Here is an 18,338-nt window from a genome sequence, read left to right as displayed (position 1 = left end):
TGTATGGTGTGTGATGACAGGTTGTTGTTACTAATACAAGTGTATGGTGTGTGATGACAGGTTGTTGTGACTAATACAAGTGTATGGTGTGTGATGACAGGTTGTTGTGACTAATACAAGTGTATGGTGTTGGCTGACAGGTTGTTGTTACCAATACAAGTGTATGGTGTGTGATGACAGGTTGTTGTGACTAATACAAGTGTATGGTGTGTGATGACAGGTTGTTGTGACTAATACAAGTGTATGGTGTGTGCTGACAGGTTGTTGTGACTAATACAAGTGTATGGTGTGTGCTGACAGGTTGTTGTGATTAATACAAGTATATGGTGTGTGATGACAGGTTGTTGTGACTATTACAAGTGTATGGTGTGTGATGACAGGTTGTTGCAACTAATACAAGTGTATGGTGTGTGCTGACAGGTTGTTGTGACTAATACAAGTGTATGGTGTATGCTGACAGGTTTTTGTGATTAATACAAGTGTATGGTGTGTGATGACAGGTTGTTGTGACTAATACAAATGTATTGTGTGTGCTGACAGGTTGTTGTGACTAATACAAGTGTATGGTGTGTGCTGACAGGTTGTTGTGATTAATACAAGTGTATGGTGTGTGCTGACAGGTTGTTGTGACTAATACAAGTGTATGGTGTATGCTGACAGGTTGTTGTGATTAATGCAAGTGTATGGTGTGTGATGACAGGTTGTTGTGACTAATACAAGTGTATTGTGTGTGCTGACAGGTTGTTGTGACTAATACAAGTGTATGGTGTGTGTGCTGACAGGTTGTTGTGATTAATACAAGTGTATGGTGTGTGATGACAGGTTGTTGTGACAAAATACAAGTGTATGGTGTGTGCTGCATGTTGTTGTGACTAATTCTGCGAGTGTATGAGTCCGAGTGTCTTGGTCCTTGTCGATTTGTATTTCGTATAATGTTCACTATATATTGTATATTTTGTAAGCGCTTAGGGCTATATTTAGATTAGGCGCACAAATGTTCATAATAATAATAATAATGGTGTGTGCTGACAGGTTGTTGTGACTAATACAAGTGTATGTTGTGTGATGACAGGTTGTTGTGATTAATACAAGTGTATGGTGTGTGCTGCATGTTGTTGTGACTAATACAAGTGTATGGTGTGTGCTGACAGGTTGTTGTGACTAATACAAGTGTATGGTGTGTGCTGACAGGTTGTTGTGACTAATACAAGTGTATGGTGTGTGCTGACAGGTTGTTGTGACTAATGCAAGTGTATGGTGTGTGCTGACAGGTTGTTGTGACTAATACAAGTGTATGGTGTGTGCTGACAGGTTGTTGTGACTAATGCAAGTGTATGGTGTGTGCTGACAGGTTGTTGTGACTAATACAAGTGTATGGTGTGTGCTGCATGTTGTTGTGACTAATACAAGTGTATGGTGTGTGCTGACAGGTTGTTGTGACTAATACAAGTGTATGGTGTGTGCTGACAGGTTGTTGTGACTAATACAAGTGTATGGTGTGTGCTGACAGGTTGTTGTGACTAATACAAGTGTATGGTGTGTGCTGACAGGTTGTTGTGACTAATACAAGTGTATGGTGTGTGCTGACAGGTTGTTGTGACTAATACAAGTGTATGGTGTGTGCTGACAGGTTGTTGTGACTAATGCAAGTGTATGGTGTGTGCTGCAGGTTCCCATGACTCTGGGGATCAACCTGACCATTGAGTACTTCCGCAATGAGCTGCTGCGTTCACGCCACAGTCAGAGAAACTTTCATGCCCCAGAGCACATCAAATTCTGATCATTGGGATTCAAACATCGCTTTGTTTATTAACATATCTTCGAATAATTTGTGTTCATATGTGAGGATTTGATTCATTATTTTGCCTTTGTTTACCATTTGTTATTGGATTTGGAAGACCACGTCAAGATTGATCATGCAAATGTTTCTGTAAACACATATTTATTTGATGTACTTCTTCATAAGCATCCTTCTCATCTTTTGCAGATGCTGTTGGAAAAATTGTTTTGATGTTTTTACTATCTCTGGGGTTGTACAGTATCTCTGAAAAAGGTTTTTAGTCATATTTTCAGGCATGGGAATTGTCCACGAAATTTCCGCGAAAAGGAAATTACGTTTCAGCGAAAATAAAAAACTCGGCGGCAAAAAGGTAAATTAAATTATATGTATACTGTTGTCTCTCTATCCATTATTTGCTTACACGAGAACTATCAAAATATTGGTCTAAAAGGCTAAAATTCGTTTTCCTCCCCCCAACGGGGCTCTGCCCCTGTACCCCGCCGGGGCCTGGGCCTGGGCGGCCCCTGGACCTCTTTTCAGAGTTTTTTCTATTTTGGAATTCCCATGCCTGATTGTTGCATGCAATCTGAACAGGTTTTGGGTTCTTTTTATGCTTATTCCACTTGCTTTATACAGTAAAATCACGTCATAATATTTAATTCAGAATAATGTTCAAGTTTACAAGAATATGAAAAACTTTAAAAAAAAAAATCATTTGTCGTGTTGAACTACACAAGGTGTCTGATATGAGAGCACATGTGAATATAGACCCAGCTCTGCCCTTCTGCTGATCCTGCATCTTGTTATGCTGAGAAACAATGGCAGCTAGTGACATGATTACAGTCACACCATGTGCCGACTGATTACATTCATGTCTTGAATGGCATTTTGTTCAAGCTGTAGGACGCAACTTATCAGATTTATGCCATTCATGCCTGCTGCCTTATTCTTCTTCGCTGCTCGATCTGCCACAACCTATATCTTCCTCTGCCTTTTGCTTGATGGATTCTCCCTGAATTTCCTTTTTAGAGGTGGAGTTTAGAAAAAAAATAGCTGGTGGAGGCATTGAATGTATCGAGTTGAGGATAGATGCTTGCAGCAGGATAAAGTGTGTACTCATACACCTAAAGACTCGACTGTTTTTTCGGGCCTACAAAAAATAATAATGACCATTCAGAGAATAGATTTTTAAAGGTTGAAGGTCACTCTTTCCAAATATGGAACGTTCGCAAGTGACAGTTCCCTCTTCCAGGCTGTGTGTTTTGGCCATTAGGCGGAATAAGGACTATATTTTGGTGATTCTGACATAGTCAAAAAACAGGAATTCCCTCTGAGTACGTCCACATACAAGAAGTGCAACAAATTCAACGAAGAGTAGCTGTTACTTGGCCTTCAAAACATAGATTTTTCAGCAAGTTTTTAGATTTCTTAGCACTCACTCACTTTGAAAATCATCACTTTATTGCAAAAAAGAGGATGAAATTGACAAAATGAACATCATACAGTGATTCTAGGGTGTTCAAAGTACCTAAAAATGCTGAGAACCAAAAGCATGTCCAAAAACCATTTTGGACCCAGATTCAGTGCCACCTCTTGTATTTAAGGCAAGTGAACTTACTAATTACTTGTTACATGAATTATTTTACTCTTTCAATTTTCCAATGAGGGCACTCCTGTATTTTTCCTTGTGTTCAAATGTGATAACAGAAATTGTTTTGATTTTTGATGCTTTGAGGGTTTGATTTACTTTGTTTGCTTTGTTTTGCATCCCCAAATGTGTCCATACTCTATTGTATAAAAGTGCTTATGTAAAATATTGCCACAACTGACATGTCATTTCTTGTGTTTTTTTGTTTTTTATTTTATTTTGTGTGTGTTTCTATTTAACTGCCTTTGGGAAGAGCAGTGTTACTAAATCCAATGTGCCTAATTCCTCTAACATTCCATATTCATTACATCTGTAACAGTGGGTTCAGGTGGCATGTACATTAATGTACATGAGTGCAGATACAGAATGCATGTCTGTTTATTTAAATGCGAGTATCAGTGTATTGTGGACATCAGACAACCAAGACGTGCAAGTGTGTTCCTTCAAGTGGAAACAGCTAAGACAGCATGCAGTTTGTGTGCTGAAGTCCAGTTACGCAACAATGTGTTCTTTGTTTTGTTTTGCAAATGTTTTGTACATATCTTTTGTTTAGCTTTTAGTTTCAGCAGCTACATTAGGTTTTGACTGTCATGAATCAGGAGACGATGGTACTGCATATGATTACCGAGGAATTGTATGCTTTTATCTAGATTTCCATCAGTCTAGAAGTGCATAGCCAAATGTATGTGATTCATGTGTCAGTGCTTATGTGTGTGTTAATATTAATGTATCTTGTGTATGTATGTTTGTATGCTGGTTTTGATATTGTTCCTATCTTGGGAGTTTGATCAGAGCGGTGATTTGATTGATTTGTGATCAAAACTGTGATGTACTCTGCTTGTATACATAATTCCATTGGTCTTGATAGACATTTGATCTATGATATGAATTGGAAGCTAAAGTCCCTGTATCGTTCTGATGCAGTCCATTGCTAAGAGTTAAAGGCAGAGTAAGCCTCCCGTAAACCATCACAGATACGGTCAGGCTTTTACACACAGTACAAACACCCTTTCATTTAAACACTCACCAATTGAGAACATCCTAGGTGCCCTCTGTAAAGAGCGAACAATTTTCAAAGAATTTATTTTTGCGTGGTTTATCTTACCCCTGAGCCATTGTGAACCCGTGTGATCCAGTTTTCCCTTTTCACAATGCAGTCGTCGTAGTTAGTCATTTGAATGCGACTCGACGTGAGCTTATCTACAATAGCACTTTTTTTATGCACGAAACAACGGCTGTGGTTCACAAGAACTCTAGCGATGGCTTGTGACTGTTGAGAGGAACGGCGATTTGCACTGATAAACCGGCCGTCGTCTGCTACGACCCTTGCGTGACCCTGCTTCCGGGCTTTTCTTTTTTTAAACTTTCACAACTTCGAATTGTTCTGATCTTGTCTTGATGAAAAACGAATTCTTTTATGATTAAAGAATGTTTGTGTAACAAGCTGTCAATTTATTATTTAGATTTTAAAAGTTAGGTCTTGCGCAAAAACGAGGCGCCGTTGTTGTTAACGGAACAAGTCTACGAAAATAAATTCTTGGAAAATGTCTCACGCTCGACAGAAAGCAGCCAGGATGTTCCCGTTCGGTGAGCGTTCAAATGGAAGTATGCTTGTACTGTATTTAGACGCTCGGGGAGCTCTGTGATGGTTTACGGGAGGCTTACTGTGCCTTTAAACGCTAGTTGTTAAGATAATTGATAACTTTCAATGTGAACTGAAGTTCTTTTTTTTACTTAATGAATTGCTCTGCTAGCTTATTTCACATGTATATTTAATATGTAGTTTTGACGTTTTTACTGAACCTTGACATTGATTACTTACGGATTTGGGGGTTCCTTTATCAGCAGTCAAAAGAACAGTTTTAATGACACATTTTTTAAAGGGACACATGGTGGCCAGATTATGCCACAAGGGTGTGCAGCTGTTTTAGACATGGAAAACATTGAGACATGTGAACATTGGGACATGGTAATGTTGAGACATGGTAACGTTGAGACATGGTATCATCATTAAGACATGGTAACATTGAGACATGGTAACATTGAGACATGGAAAACAAAGAGACATGGTAACATTGGGACATGGTAATGTTGAGACATGGTAACATTGAGACATGGTAATGTTGAGACATGGTAATGTTGAGACATGGTAACGTTGAGACATGGTAACGTTGAGACATGGTTACGTTGAGACATGGTAACGTTGAGACATGGTTACGTTGAGACATGGTAACATTGAGACATGGTAATGTTGAGACATGGTAACGTTGACACATGGTAACGTTGAGACGTGGTTACACTGAGACATGGTAACGTTGAGACATGGTAATGTTGAGACATAGTTACATTGAGACATGGTAACGTTGAGACATGGTAACGTTGAGACATGGTAACGTTGAGACATGGTAACGTTGAGACATGGTACATGGACAGATTCAGACATGAAAACATTGAAGGTGAGAGAGAGTAAGAGCTGCGGTCCCGTGATCCATGTAAAAGTCATTTTTAATCCAAAATGTGTACCAGATAGTCAAGTGGACTCCCCCCGCGGGTTAGGGGGAAGAATTTACCCGATGCTCCCCAGCATGTTGTAAGAGGCGACTAACGGATTCTGTTTCTCCTTTTACCCTTGTTAAGTGTTTCTTGTATAGAATATAGTCAATGTTTGTAAAGATTTTAGTCAAGCAGTATGTAAGAAATGTTAAGTCCTTTGTACTGGAAACTTGCATTCTCCCAGTAAGGTCATATATTGTACTACGTTGCAAGCCCCTGGAGCAAATTTTTGATGAGTGCTTTTGTGAACAAGAAACAATTGACAAGTGGCTCTATCCCATCTCCCCCCTTTCCCCGTCGCGATATAACCTTCGTGGTTGAAAACGACGTTAAACACCAAATAAAGAAAGAAGAAAAGTCAAGTGGACGGCCTTAAATGGCATATCAAGTTAGGTTCAATTCCCCTTTAAACAACCACAAATAAATTAATTAATGGAATAGAATGAAAAAGCTGGTTTTCTCATATATATTTTTGTCTGTGCCCAGTGTATGCTAATCATTGCAAAAGCTGCATGTTTGTCAATATAAATTATAATTGAAATTCTTGGTAACTTGAATTGAGGAATACATGTATTTTGTGTGCCATGACCAACCTGAGAAATACAATAAATGTATACATGCACTCAGATTTTGTTTGTTCACACGGTCATCTTGCTACCATTTTGTTGGCTTTTTTATGAGAGTATGTCCAGATGCCTTTGAGGCAAAATTATCAAGAAATTGTCCATATGAATATTTCGCCATTTTGAAGTACTGTACCTGCTCACTGACTGAAAAGTAGTATTTAATACTTCCTCAAATGACTACCAACTTGGGAAATATTGCAAGGAGTCTTTAAAAGTAGTCTGTGACTGGTACTACATTTAGCATAGTGCTGATACATTCTTCCCTTGCGTAGTTCAAAATGACTTGTATGTCAAAACACAGAGAAGTGTTGTAAAGTGTTTATGATTGTGTTCTATTCCGTCAATGGTGTCATTCTGGTAATGATGTTGTTATTGCTTTTGTAAAGCGCTTTGTGTGTTCGAAAGCGCTATAGAAATCACCATTATTATTATTATTATTATTAAGATGACTCGCAAGAAACTGAGGGCTAAGCTGCCTTATCAACATATTAAGTTTACACCCATTTTATACTGATGGAAACTGGTCAGAAGATTTTGAAACATGTGGGGCAAAACATCCAGTTGTTTTTAATACATGACATTGTGTAAGTGCATCTTGCTTTCCTGGCAAAATATACCTGTTGCTTGTTCCATTTGTACCTTTGGTTTTGCGACATAGTGAAAGAGAGTTAAGATGGAGCCGTTTGAGATACACATTTGGTTTTTGAACTTTCTGTGTTCATTTGTACACTGAGCTTAAGAGATACAGCATTTAATTTTTAATTTCTTTAATTTGTTGAAATTTTTTTACTGTTCTGTACATTTTATAATGAAACAGATTAAACGTTAAAAATCAATAAATGAAAAATAATAAATCAATCAGTTAATCAGTAAGTACTGTTGTCATTTGTAACTTACAGAGGTTATTTATTACGAGAGTAACTGTCGTCATTTTACATTATATTGTTCAAAAGTCTTGAAATATGATCACATTTGGTATTTTGATGATCATAGCAACATCACTGTTCTAAGGCCTAAAGTGAAGTGGCAAACTGAAGTTATTCTTGTTAGGTATTCCATCCGTTTGAGAATTTACATACTGCCTAAAATTGTCAGTCGCGATTACCAATGGTGACAAAAATGAACACACCTAATTTATATCGTTAACTTTTGAAGAATCTTCAAAACATCGTGGAACAGGTGTCTAAAAAAAAGTTGTATGCAATCAGTAGCATTAGTGCCCAGACATAATTTGTGATACGGCGGTCCCCGCAATCTCTTTTTGCACTAGACATTATTTTTTTTGTGTGAGCAATATGTGAAAAGATCTGTCTTGTTCACCAAGGTTATAAAGGAATTAATGTGTCTGCAGTTGTTATATCTGGCCAACAGTTAGGTTGAACATTAAGTCCCTACTGCAGTTTTGTGTAAACTCGGAGGCAAAAGAAACGCAAATAAAGGATGCGTTAATTAAACCTTTATTGGATTGGATTGGATTGGATAAGATTTACAGTCCAGTGAGGTTACCCTCATGGAAATTCGGGCTGCTTTCTCCCCGGGGAAAGCGAGCTGCCATACATACGGCGCTACCCATATTTTTTTTTCCTGCATGCGTGTATTCATGTTACCTGAGACTTAGTGCCGTGTGAGATGGAATTTTTTTACTTTATTCCAAGTCCCACGGGTATTTGATGGACATTTTTATCTATGCCTATACAATTTTGCCAGGAAAGACCCTTTTGTCAATCGTGGGATCTTTAACGTGCACACCCCAATGTAGTGTACACGAAGGGACCTCGGTTTTTCGTCTCATCCGAAAGACTAGCACTTGAACCCACCACCTAGGTTAGGAAAGGGGGGAGAAAATTGCGGCCTGACCCAGGCCTGAACACGCAACCTCTCGCTTCCGAGCGCAAGTGCGTTACCACTCGGCCACCCAGTCAATCAAAAAGAAAAACATGATACTACCATGTTCTGCACGTGTTGTTTTAGCGGTCTTATCTTGTTAGAACCGTGTTTGCCGTTATCTGGGTCACACGCGAGGTCTTGTTGACGGGGATCCCAAACCGTCATGGGGACCACTTTCAGCATGTACAAAATGTGGAAAAGCAGCTTTTCGTGTTCAGGCAAAGCTGTACCGTACTCACAAAACTGTTACATTCATTTCTGCGACACAGGCGCGATTGCCAAGACTATCACCAGAGAAGCGCCAACAGGCGATCGGAAGACTTGATGCCGGACGCCTTGGTGGGTAGAACCTGGTAAATCGGCGTCCTGCTCAACGTGCGGAGGGTTCTTTTTCGCACGAGAAGCGCTTTTGCCTGGAACCGGCCGGGCGTGTCCGGATCTGGCGAAGACATGAACAGCGGTTTGCTAACAATAACATCCTGATCGATGGGGAGGTGCCAGCGTCATGATATGGGCCGCCATTGGTGTCAATCAGCGAGTGGCGCCTGTCTTGTGGCTACTAAACAATAAACTCCTAATACTTCTTTAAACGTTCTGTAAAAATGATTTGTATGAAAAGTGTTGAAAAGAAGAGATAAAATAAATCCTCAAGGCAGTGAACACACTCACCACGCACTGACATACGAAAGCAGCCACACAAACACAGCACAGAGGAGCGTGTGCAGATGCTTTGCAAGAATAAGCTTGAAACCCAGTTTGAATAAATAGCAGCAGATAGAGCTGCATGTCATAATCATGTAATTTATGTTCATCTTGTCTGGCTTTATTGACTGCATGCCGATCATGTGGCATGGCAGTGACTTTTCACTCTTCAGTCGGAAATACACTGTACATAACACAGCTCCCACTCTCCCTCACTAATGCCTACCCCAAGCCGTAACAACTGATGCTTGGAAATTGTGTGGAAGAGTACACCTCTCTATTTCTCTCCAATGCTCTTCCTGCTGACATCCAGTGACACCGGACACCCCACAGAGTTTAGCCAGCTACCCCTCCACCCCCCCCCCCCCCCCCCCCCCCCGCCTCCCTCTCTCTCTCACTCCCTCCAGCCATGTACTGTTGGGCTGTGGCCAGAGAGGTCAGCTCCAACTGTTCACTCAGAGCAAAACCAGTTGACTGTGTCGTAACTTTTGACACAGCAAGACAACTGAAGGGTTCACAGATTAGGCAACCGACTCACTGGTCAAGGCTGATGGGAAACAAGAGTATCTTGTCAATGAAAGAGGTTACACACAGACACACGATGCTGAGAACTGTGGCCGGTTTTTCACTCTCTTTCGCTCAGGACCTTCATCGACTGTGGTTTCTGTTGTTTACGTCCAACAGACAAGAATAAAGAGCACAGTGCAGTTTCATGTTGGCATCTTCGCATGTACTCCACTCCTGACCAAAACTACCCCCCCTCCTGATGGGTACAGGTGCACTCAAGTTACCAGTGACTGTCGTCACGCCATTGCGGCTGTGATCTTTGCACCAAGAGCCGGACTGCTCTGTTATCGATTTTGTTGTGGTGAAAATTTGACGATGGTCTGTCCGTACATTGGAGGTATGACCTGCTGTTGGGGCCGAAAATGAGTGTCCGTGTCCACGTTTTGCAGGTGTCCGTTTAAGGGGGGGCAAATATAGAAGGAAAACACTCCGTGCCGAGCAAATGTGTCCGTACATGTCAGGTGTCCGCTCACGCCGGGGGCCGTACATTGCAGGGACTGCTGTATGTAAATGTGTTAATGAAACGATGTGGTAACAGATTTTGGAAGGATGTTTTGAAACATTATAAGAAATGCTGTTCCTTAAGCGAGGTAATTAATGTGAATGATTTTGTTTCCGAATGTATACATTACAATTTGAACATTATACGAGACGTGGTACAATAGTAAATAAGGAATAGATTGAAAATGATGTAGTGTTTGTCCATCAGTTGCTACATTTAAATGGAAACGTCTTTACCTTTGAAGAATTTAGGTTAAATTTTTCTTTTGTTCAAAATAATTTTTGGCTCACGTATGTGTAGCCTATGCGATGCTAACTTTTGTCTGTCTGTGCGTGCGTGCGTATGTATGTATGTATGTATGTCTGTGGTAGAAACTTTAACATTTGACTGAACACCGAAATACTAATTTTACCTGGTTATTATTCAAGCAACAGCTTCAAAGTATTGAAGCAATGATCAACATTTCGTCGGCACGTATGTAGTTAAAGTGTGTATCCAAAGAAAACGGGTGGTGGTTTTTTTTGGGGGGGTAAAAACAGGTGACTGGTTTGTGTCGTGTGTGGTATGTAGACCAGGTCAGGGGTCAAGGTTAGGTCAGATCGCGTGAAGGATTGTGGTATAGATACAGTTATCACCGAGCTGCAGTTCGCCGATTCGGAGAAGACGATTTCACATTGTTCGGTTTCGTAGCTCCAGAAAAATAGATAAGGAAGATACCAAAGGAGATTTCCTACAGGTTAATCTGTACAGCGTGTTTCCAGTGTCTGCACGAGGAAGCGCTGTCGAAAGCACAGTGTCGATATGTCCATCTGGCAGTCGTGTCCCCGTAAGTAGGCTACAGACAGACAGATCTAGATATAGTGTCGCACTCTTGCACCGTATCACCTATGCTTACTGTGTGTGTGTGTGTGTGTGTGACGGAGTGATTGAGTTTGTGTTACTGTTTGTCGATTTCTTACGTGAGCCTTGAAGGCTTCGCCTCTTGTTTATTCTATGAGGGAGTGATTAAGTCCTTACGAAAATATCAGAGAAAAGTAAAAATTGATTCGTTGAATGGTTTTCAGATTAGGGATTATAAACCCTGGCAGATTATTTGTAGAGGCAAACAGGCAATTAAAGAAGTCTTTTTGAAATCAAAATTTGATGATAACCCTGCAGGCATGAACAGATGGAATATGTATTTTTACAACCTGAACTGGAAACAAGATTTTTGATAAGTGTTTTAAAACAACTAAGGACACACAGTTAAGATGGTTCCAGACCAGATTGCTTCACCGCATTCTTGGTGTTGCTAGCCGGTTATTTGTTCAAAAGATTCTTGACAGTCCCCTTTGTGCCTTTTGTAAAATTGAAAATGAAACAATTTCCCATATATTTTGGTACTGCCCGCTTAGTCGGAAATTTTGGACTGATTTGAAAGATTTGTTAAACAGAAGTGGTATTTACCGCGCAAATGTTCTTTTCACAGAAGAATTTATTTTGTTTGGGTGTATGAACAATGTTAAGGTAGATGTGGTTTTGGATTTTATCATTTTGTTTGCAAAGTTTTATATTTATAAGAGTAAGTTACAAGAGACAAGGCCACTGTTAGAAATATTTTTAAGAAATTTGAAATACAGATTTGAAATAGAAAAATATTCCAGTTTCAATTCTGGTAACATTACCAAATTTGTAGAATTATGGTCCCCATATGAAGAGTTGGTTAGGTAGTACGCTAGGTTGTGCAGAGATGTGATGATTTGCGTATATAAGCTACTCACAAAAAGTTAAGGATCACTTGCACACAAATTCATAACTTTCCAAAAAAGAAAGCCAATGCGTTGGTATTTGGCAAACGTTTAATTCAATGCTTTAGTAATAACGATTCAACATTTCCTTCAATTTCGAGCAATCGTTTGGTCTGTACATTTTATCAAAGTGTGTACGTATCGAAATTTAATTTCACAAAGTCGTTGAAATCACAAGACATGGCATTCAGATGCTCCCAAAAGTTCAGTAATGCGTGTAACCGCCCTGGCTGTTCTGGCACTCGACACAGTGAGTCCTCATAGAGTTGACCAGGGTGGTGAAGATCCTCTGTGGAACCGCCTGCCACTCAGCCTGCAGCATCTGGTAGAGGTGCTGGACATCCCTGGGAGGGGGGAGGTTGCTCCTCACTTTGCGATCCAACTCATCCCAGAGGTTCTCAATCGGGTTGAGATCGGGACTGCATGCTGGCCACTCCATTCTGTCGACTCCAGACTGCTGCAGGAAGTCGTTGACCACCCTTGCCCTGTGGGGGCGAGCGTTGTCATCCTGGTAGACAGCCTGCGGTCCCATCTACTGCAGTGTAGGCACAGCCAGCAGTCGAAGGATCTCATCCCGGTATCGGCGGCCAGTCAGGTTACCCTGTACATGAAACAAGGGTGTTCTGTGGTGAAGGCTGAAGGCCCCCCAGACCATTACAGAACCTCCACCAAAGGCCACCTTTTCATGGACAGTGGCGTCAATGTAGCGTTCCCTTTGGCGTCTCCAGACCCTCAGTCAGTCGTCGTCGTGGTTCAGGGTGAAACGTGATTCATCACTGAACAGAACCTGGGACCATTGCTGACGTGTCCACCTCACGTGACGTCTCCAGAAGGCGCGGCGTGCTGCCCTATGGGCTGGAGTTAAGCGTGGCGGTACAGCTGGGCGACGAGAACAGAGGTTAAACCCATGAAGGCGATTCCGTATGGTCTGCTGGCTGATGTTGGTGTTAGTAGCCACCCTCAGCTGCCTTCGAATAATGCTGGAAGAGGCTGTTCTTGTAATTGTTTGCAAGGCTAGTCGTTCAATGAGACGATCTTCACGTGGAGTTGTCTTCTTTGGTCGCCCAGGTCTGCGTCTTTCCTGGACCCTCCCAGTGGCTGTGAAACGTTGAATCAGTCTGACAATGACCGAGATGGACACGTGAAGTCGCCTGGCCACTTCTCGCTTGGGGACACCATCTTGGAACCATGCAACAGCTCGTCCCCTCTCAAACTCATTCAATTTTCGTCGTGGAGGCATTGTCAGATGCCTAATAGTGGTGGTATGTCTTCTCAAAAAGCCAAGCAAGTGACAGCATCTCACACATAAACAGCAGTTCTTGCACGTGCATAATGGTTTTTCCATGTGGCTTGTGCAATGTGTTCGGGCTGAACGGTCCAAAACAAGGTCCTTTTTCGCAAGTTTCCGCTTTGTCTTTTGCTTCCAAGCTCAGTAGTAGAGAATCCTGTGCAATTTTCCCACTAACACAACATCGCCCACTTACAGCTGAATAAGAATTCATAACAATTTGGTTTGACTGAGAAATAAATAACAGTAGCGAACTGATTTTATTGAGCACCTGTTTTCTCATAGTGATCCTTAACTTTTTGTGAGTAGTTTATATGTGTTTTTGCTTTGATTTTTGTTTGTTTGTTTGTTTGTTTTTTGACGGTATTATTAACTGACTGTATTATTATTAAGCAGGTAATACGTCCATAATGTCAAGTATTGTAATCTGCATGTTATGTTAAGCTCCGGCCTTACTTGTAGGCGAACGGTATGTTATATGTTCCTTTGTTTTTCATTTGTGCCTCCAACTTTTCACAGAAGATGCTGGATTAGGCTACTCGGTCATGAGGTTTCTGCATAAAAATGCCATCATTTTGTTGAGACACTGTTGTGGATGCAATGAATAAATTGTTACTCAAGATTTAGCAGGTTACAAATGGAGCGAGTCAGTGTGAAGTTTCTGTGTTGCAGTTATTGTTTATTAGGCGATGTAGCCAGTCAGAACCCTGACACTATGGCTACAGGAGTAATTGATGAGTGCAGGATGACTCAACATTTCAATCATCATTCCTGCCATTAGACTAACAAGGGTTTTAGTTAAAAAGTGTGCCAGATAGCCAAGTTGAGGGCCTGTAAATGGCATAGAAAGTTTGAAGGTTTTTACAAGTGAACGCATGGAACTATGTGTTGCAACACAAGATGTCATTGTCAAGGAAACTAGCTGTCACGTTAAAAGAAGACAATCAGCCTCGGTGCCCTTCAAGTGGATCTCTGCTCCCTGTAGTTTAGTTCATGAAAGTTGTTGGCTCTTCACTGCTTCACAGGGTCTGGGGGGGTGTTTCACAGACCCTTTGTTAACTTATATTATTTTGTGCAATGCAGTTTCAGGTAATAAAATATGAAGTGTTTTTTCTTCCAGAGGCTTTGCTGATTGAAGAAGAGAGATTCATGTGTGTGCCCTTTCAAAAATAATGTATTGATATATCGGGCAGATATTCTCTACAGGTTTTTTTCAACAAATTTAGGTATGTATACCGAGAGGCATAAATTCCGCAAACTGAACTTTAAAAAATCACAAAAAATCAACTCAGTGGTGAATGTTTTCAATGTTTGAATATTTTCTTTATTGGCCATTTTAGTGTTTATAAACCTTCGCTTTATTGATTTTGAATAGAACATCATGAAATGACAATTTTTTAAAAAAAAGTGACCAGAGTCCAAGCGCTATGATTTCGGAAAACGTTCAGTGTTCATCATGTTCAATGCTTTGGCCAGCTCTAAGCATCCCAATCGCTTGCTGTCTCTCTCCTTCATCAAGTCGTGGCATGATTGCGATATCTGATACAGCCAAACAGCCAGTTGCATTTTATAGGGCCACACACTATCTTTTTTACGTTATGAAAACACGTGAGTTCAGCCCATTGTCTTTATTAGCACAGTGAGCTGTGGCTGGATCAGCAATACTGCAAAGCGCACGCCGACAGCGTGAAACATTTGCTCCGACACTTAAGATGTCAACTACAAATTACAGGTTCAATCTGATTTTCGTTTGAGAGCAAAATCGTTCAATGCACTATTTGCAGAATTTATGCCTTTCAGTATATAATCCTGCAGCTGATATCTGGATTCATACACACACAAAAAAGAGAATTGAAATAGTTTTCCGAGATTTATTGCACATAATGTAAACAGACAAAGCTTCAAACTTGTTGCATTTAAACACAAATTGAATAGTGAGAAATACTGCACATAAAATCCACAGAAATAACTATTTGGGTCACGGCTACATGATTCTTATTCAAGTTGATTATTAAGCACATTTATCACCACTAAGAAGTCAGTTCCTGCTCGGCAGAAAAATAATGGGTACAATAACAGAACACACTTACTTTTCTGCTTCTTATGTACAGCTGTTTGTTCATACAGCCCTACTCAGAATATATATTAGCCCAGAAGTACGATAATCAACCAAAGTCAGTTTAAGTGGAGTGCATAGCCCTTACTAGACTGGCCTTGACCTACAAAGACGAGTGTTGTCTGCAGTTTCTCGTGACATGTTCACATTGCCCTTTTTACTGATCTTTTCTAAATATGTATCCCATAAATAAAGCATTTCATGTATCACATTTGTTCAAAAGCACACTGAAATATCGTCTGAATTTATGAAACCATCATATTTTATCACTCTACAGGTCAACATTATTGTCTCAAAGAAAGCCTCACATGAGGTCTTCACTCTACAGGTCAACATTATTGTCTCAAAGAAAGCCTCACATCAGGTCTTCACTGTACAGGTCAACATTATTGTCTCAAAGAAAGCCTCACATCAGGTCTTCACTCTACTTCCATCTTTCAGTCAGTCTGTGCCTGCGCTAAATACTTTACTTATTGTGACAATTTCATTCTTTATGGTAATACGTACTGGAATGAACATGCACGCAATGAATGTGGTGTTGCTGGTACTGTAGTATGGGTATGAAACATATGAAGCCTCGCAAGAAAATTGGTGCTTAGTTGCCTACTGGTAATCGTTTCATGTTATGTATTTCAAATAACATTTTGTTTAAACCAAGCAAATTGTCAAACAAGCATTGTCAGATGAAAACCTTTCCAGGTAATTAGTCGCATTACCTGTTATCATTGCAGACATACACACAGAAAGCAAACCTAACTGTACAAATTATCTTCTTTCTTGAGTACTCAAACTAAAACACATTAATGAACTATACACATTCATTCAAATTAAGATGCATAAATGAAGTTATGTTTACATATTAATTCATTAAAAAAATGTATGCACATCACTATCTGAATTTATCAGCACAGTGTCGATCGTCGTTCAAGTTCACTCAACCCCTCAGTGATTCTCTGCAGTGTCTTCATATCAGATACTAATGTAGTTACAAATAATCCCTTTGGATAGTTTTTGTACAATATTTATGCAAAAAGCTGATGTCAAATAATTACAAGGTTTAATTCAACCATGTTTTTGTGAAACTGTTTGCCAACAGGAGTGTCTCCATTCATCAAAAAATGTGTACCATCTAAATGTGCAGGCTATAATGAGGGCAGGGTACAAAACAATTCTCGAACTAGTTCTGTAAAGAATTAAAAACAAACGAGCAAGGTAATGTTAGAGGAACGTTTAATTGTGACAAAACAAAACGTTACGTACCTTGCTTGCTTTTTTACTCTGAATTTTGGAACATTGTCAGTGTATTTGATTTTAGTTCTGTCAAGCTTCCAGAAATCATCAAGCTACAGACTTTCAAAGGCCTTGCACAAGTGAGTATCACTGCATATGAATGTGGCCACAAGGAACACACTTACTGAGGAAAATACTGCAACAGGGGTTTCTGTGCTCCATGCAGGGCTGGCCGAATCCACCATCACACCATTCTAGGTAGCACAATTTTGCTGTTAAAGTTTTCAGATCATAATTCCACAAAAATAGTTCTCACTGAATAACATGAAGGAAAGAAAGGCATGCTCCAAAACGTAACACTGACCTGTGTTCTTATCCTTGGTATACTCATTATTTCAAAACCAGGCATTCTTGGTTCAATGTCCATCCTTTCAGTTTGACATGACTTTTTTTAATCAAGTGGCTTTTGTACCCTTATTAGGTAAAACATTCAACTCAACTGACAGGCAAGTAAGCAGATTTGGCCAGCCCTATGCACATGTCACAGGAAACATTTGTATGGCAATAATCTGTACAAATGACACAGTGTAGATGTTTTCATAAGTAAACATGTATAATATTGTAAAAAAAAAATTTAAAAAAAAATAAAAACCCAGCTCTGTTCAAGATATATGTATCCTTTGCCATGCAAACCACAGTGAGAAGAAGAAGGCCCCCCCCAAAAAAAGAAACGGAAGAAGAAGGCCCCCCAAAAAAAGAAACAGAAAAAGAAGGTTAAGTAAAGAGTACAAAATCTGTTCCAGTATTGAAGACATAAACAACCCCCAAAAAACATCAAAGAAAACAGTACATGCCTCAAAGATAAAGTCGAAAAAAGATAAGTAAATTAGAACATTCTTTCAAATACACTGAAATTCCCAGAGACTGAAAACCACCTGTTAAAATGAAAAGCAGACACATTCGATTTAGTCACACAAATAAAATCCTAATCCTAAGCATGATATCAAAAAACAATTCAGAAAATAATGTACATCTAGCAAATGTTTGAAGACCTAAAAAAAAAAAAAGAAGAAAAAAGCGACACACCCATGAGTCTTTAATATGTTCCCTCTTTCTAACATTCACATTAGAACCAACCAAATATCTACCCAAACAGAAAACATGGGTGAACTTGCAATTGCGATTTCTGAATAAAGCTACAACATAATTGTGAAATATATGCATTATTTGCTTGCATGGAATTATCAGATATGTAACAACATGCAGTTCCTCTTTTAAGAAGAACTCTTTTATCCCTACAGCAATAACCATTTTAAATGCTGATCATACCAGATGTTAATTTCAATTCTACACTTGAGCTGTTCAGACTCTGCGCGTATGTGTGAATGTGTGTGTTTTTATGCGCTGTGTGTGTGAGCGTCAGTGACTGTGATATGTATTTATTATGCTCATTGTTTAAATACTCATGTGATAAATTGATTTATTAGTAGTGAACTTATGTTCAAATGTGCTTTACGATCGTGTGTTTGTGTTATTAGAAATGCGATGTGGTGCCAAAAGACAATTTTCCATGTTAACGTAAAATGAAAATGGACATTAAAGTTATCTTATCTTATCTTTAGTAGCATTAATTCCTTTCTGACATTTCATTT

At 39.7% G+C, this 18,338-nt stretch overlaps 2 protein-coding genes across 5 annotated transcripts in view; one reads left to right on the top strand and one right to left on the bottom strand.

Annotated features, from left to right (window-relative positions):
• LOC138983690 (UDP-glucuronic acid decarboxylase 1-like) overlaps window positions 1-3,609 on the top strand; it is a 100,308-nt gene extending 96,699 nt beyond the window's left edge. Inside the window, exons 12-13 of one of the 2 annotated variants that reach the window (XR_011461233.1) lie at window positions 1,670-3,191; window positions 3,385-3,609. Coding sequence is in view for 1 of the 2 variants with exons in the window: in XM_070356985.1 (XP_070213086.1) it covers window positions 1,670-1,780 (111 nt within the window). In the remaining variant the exon portion in view is untranslated. Of the gene's footprint in view, window positions 1-1,669 lie in introns of both variants that reach the window. The other variant, XM_070356985.1, reaches the window with a different exon arrangement.
• An 11,588-nt stretch (window positions 3,610-15,197) lies between these two features.
• Window positions 15,198-18,338, bottom strand: part of LOC138983692 (FUN14 domain-containing protein 1-like) — a 33,640-nt gene continuing 30,499 nt past the window's right edge. For all 3 annotated transcript variants that reach the window (XM_070356987.1, XM_070356988.1, XM_070356989.1), the window contains exon 7: window positions 15,198-17,621. In XM_070356987.1, coding sequence (XP_070213088.1) covers window positions 17,586-17,621 — 36 coding nt within the window. In that variant the 3' untranslated portion in view covers window positions 15,198-17,585. The remainder of the gene's footprint in view (window positions 17,622-18,338) is intronic.

This window comes from Littorina saxatilis, linkage group LG13, assembly GCF_037325665.1.
Source record: "Littorina saxatilis isolate snail1 linkage group LG13, US_GU_Lsax_2.0, whole genome shotgun sequence".
In the NCBI taxonomy this organism is placed as follows: domain Eukaryota; kingdom Metazoa; phylum Mollusca; class Gastropoda; order Littorinimorpha; family Littorinidae; genus Littorina; species Littorina saxatilis.
Note: the sequence above shows the minus strand (reverse complement) of the source record. Positions and strands in the feature narration are given on the sequence as shown.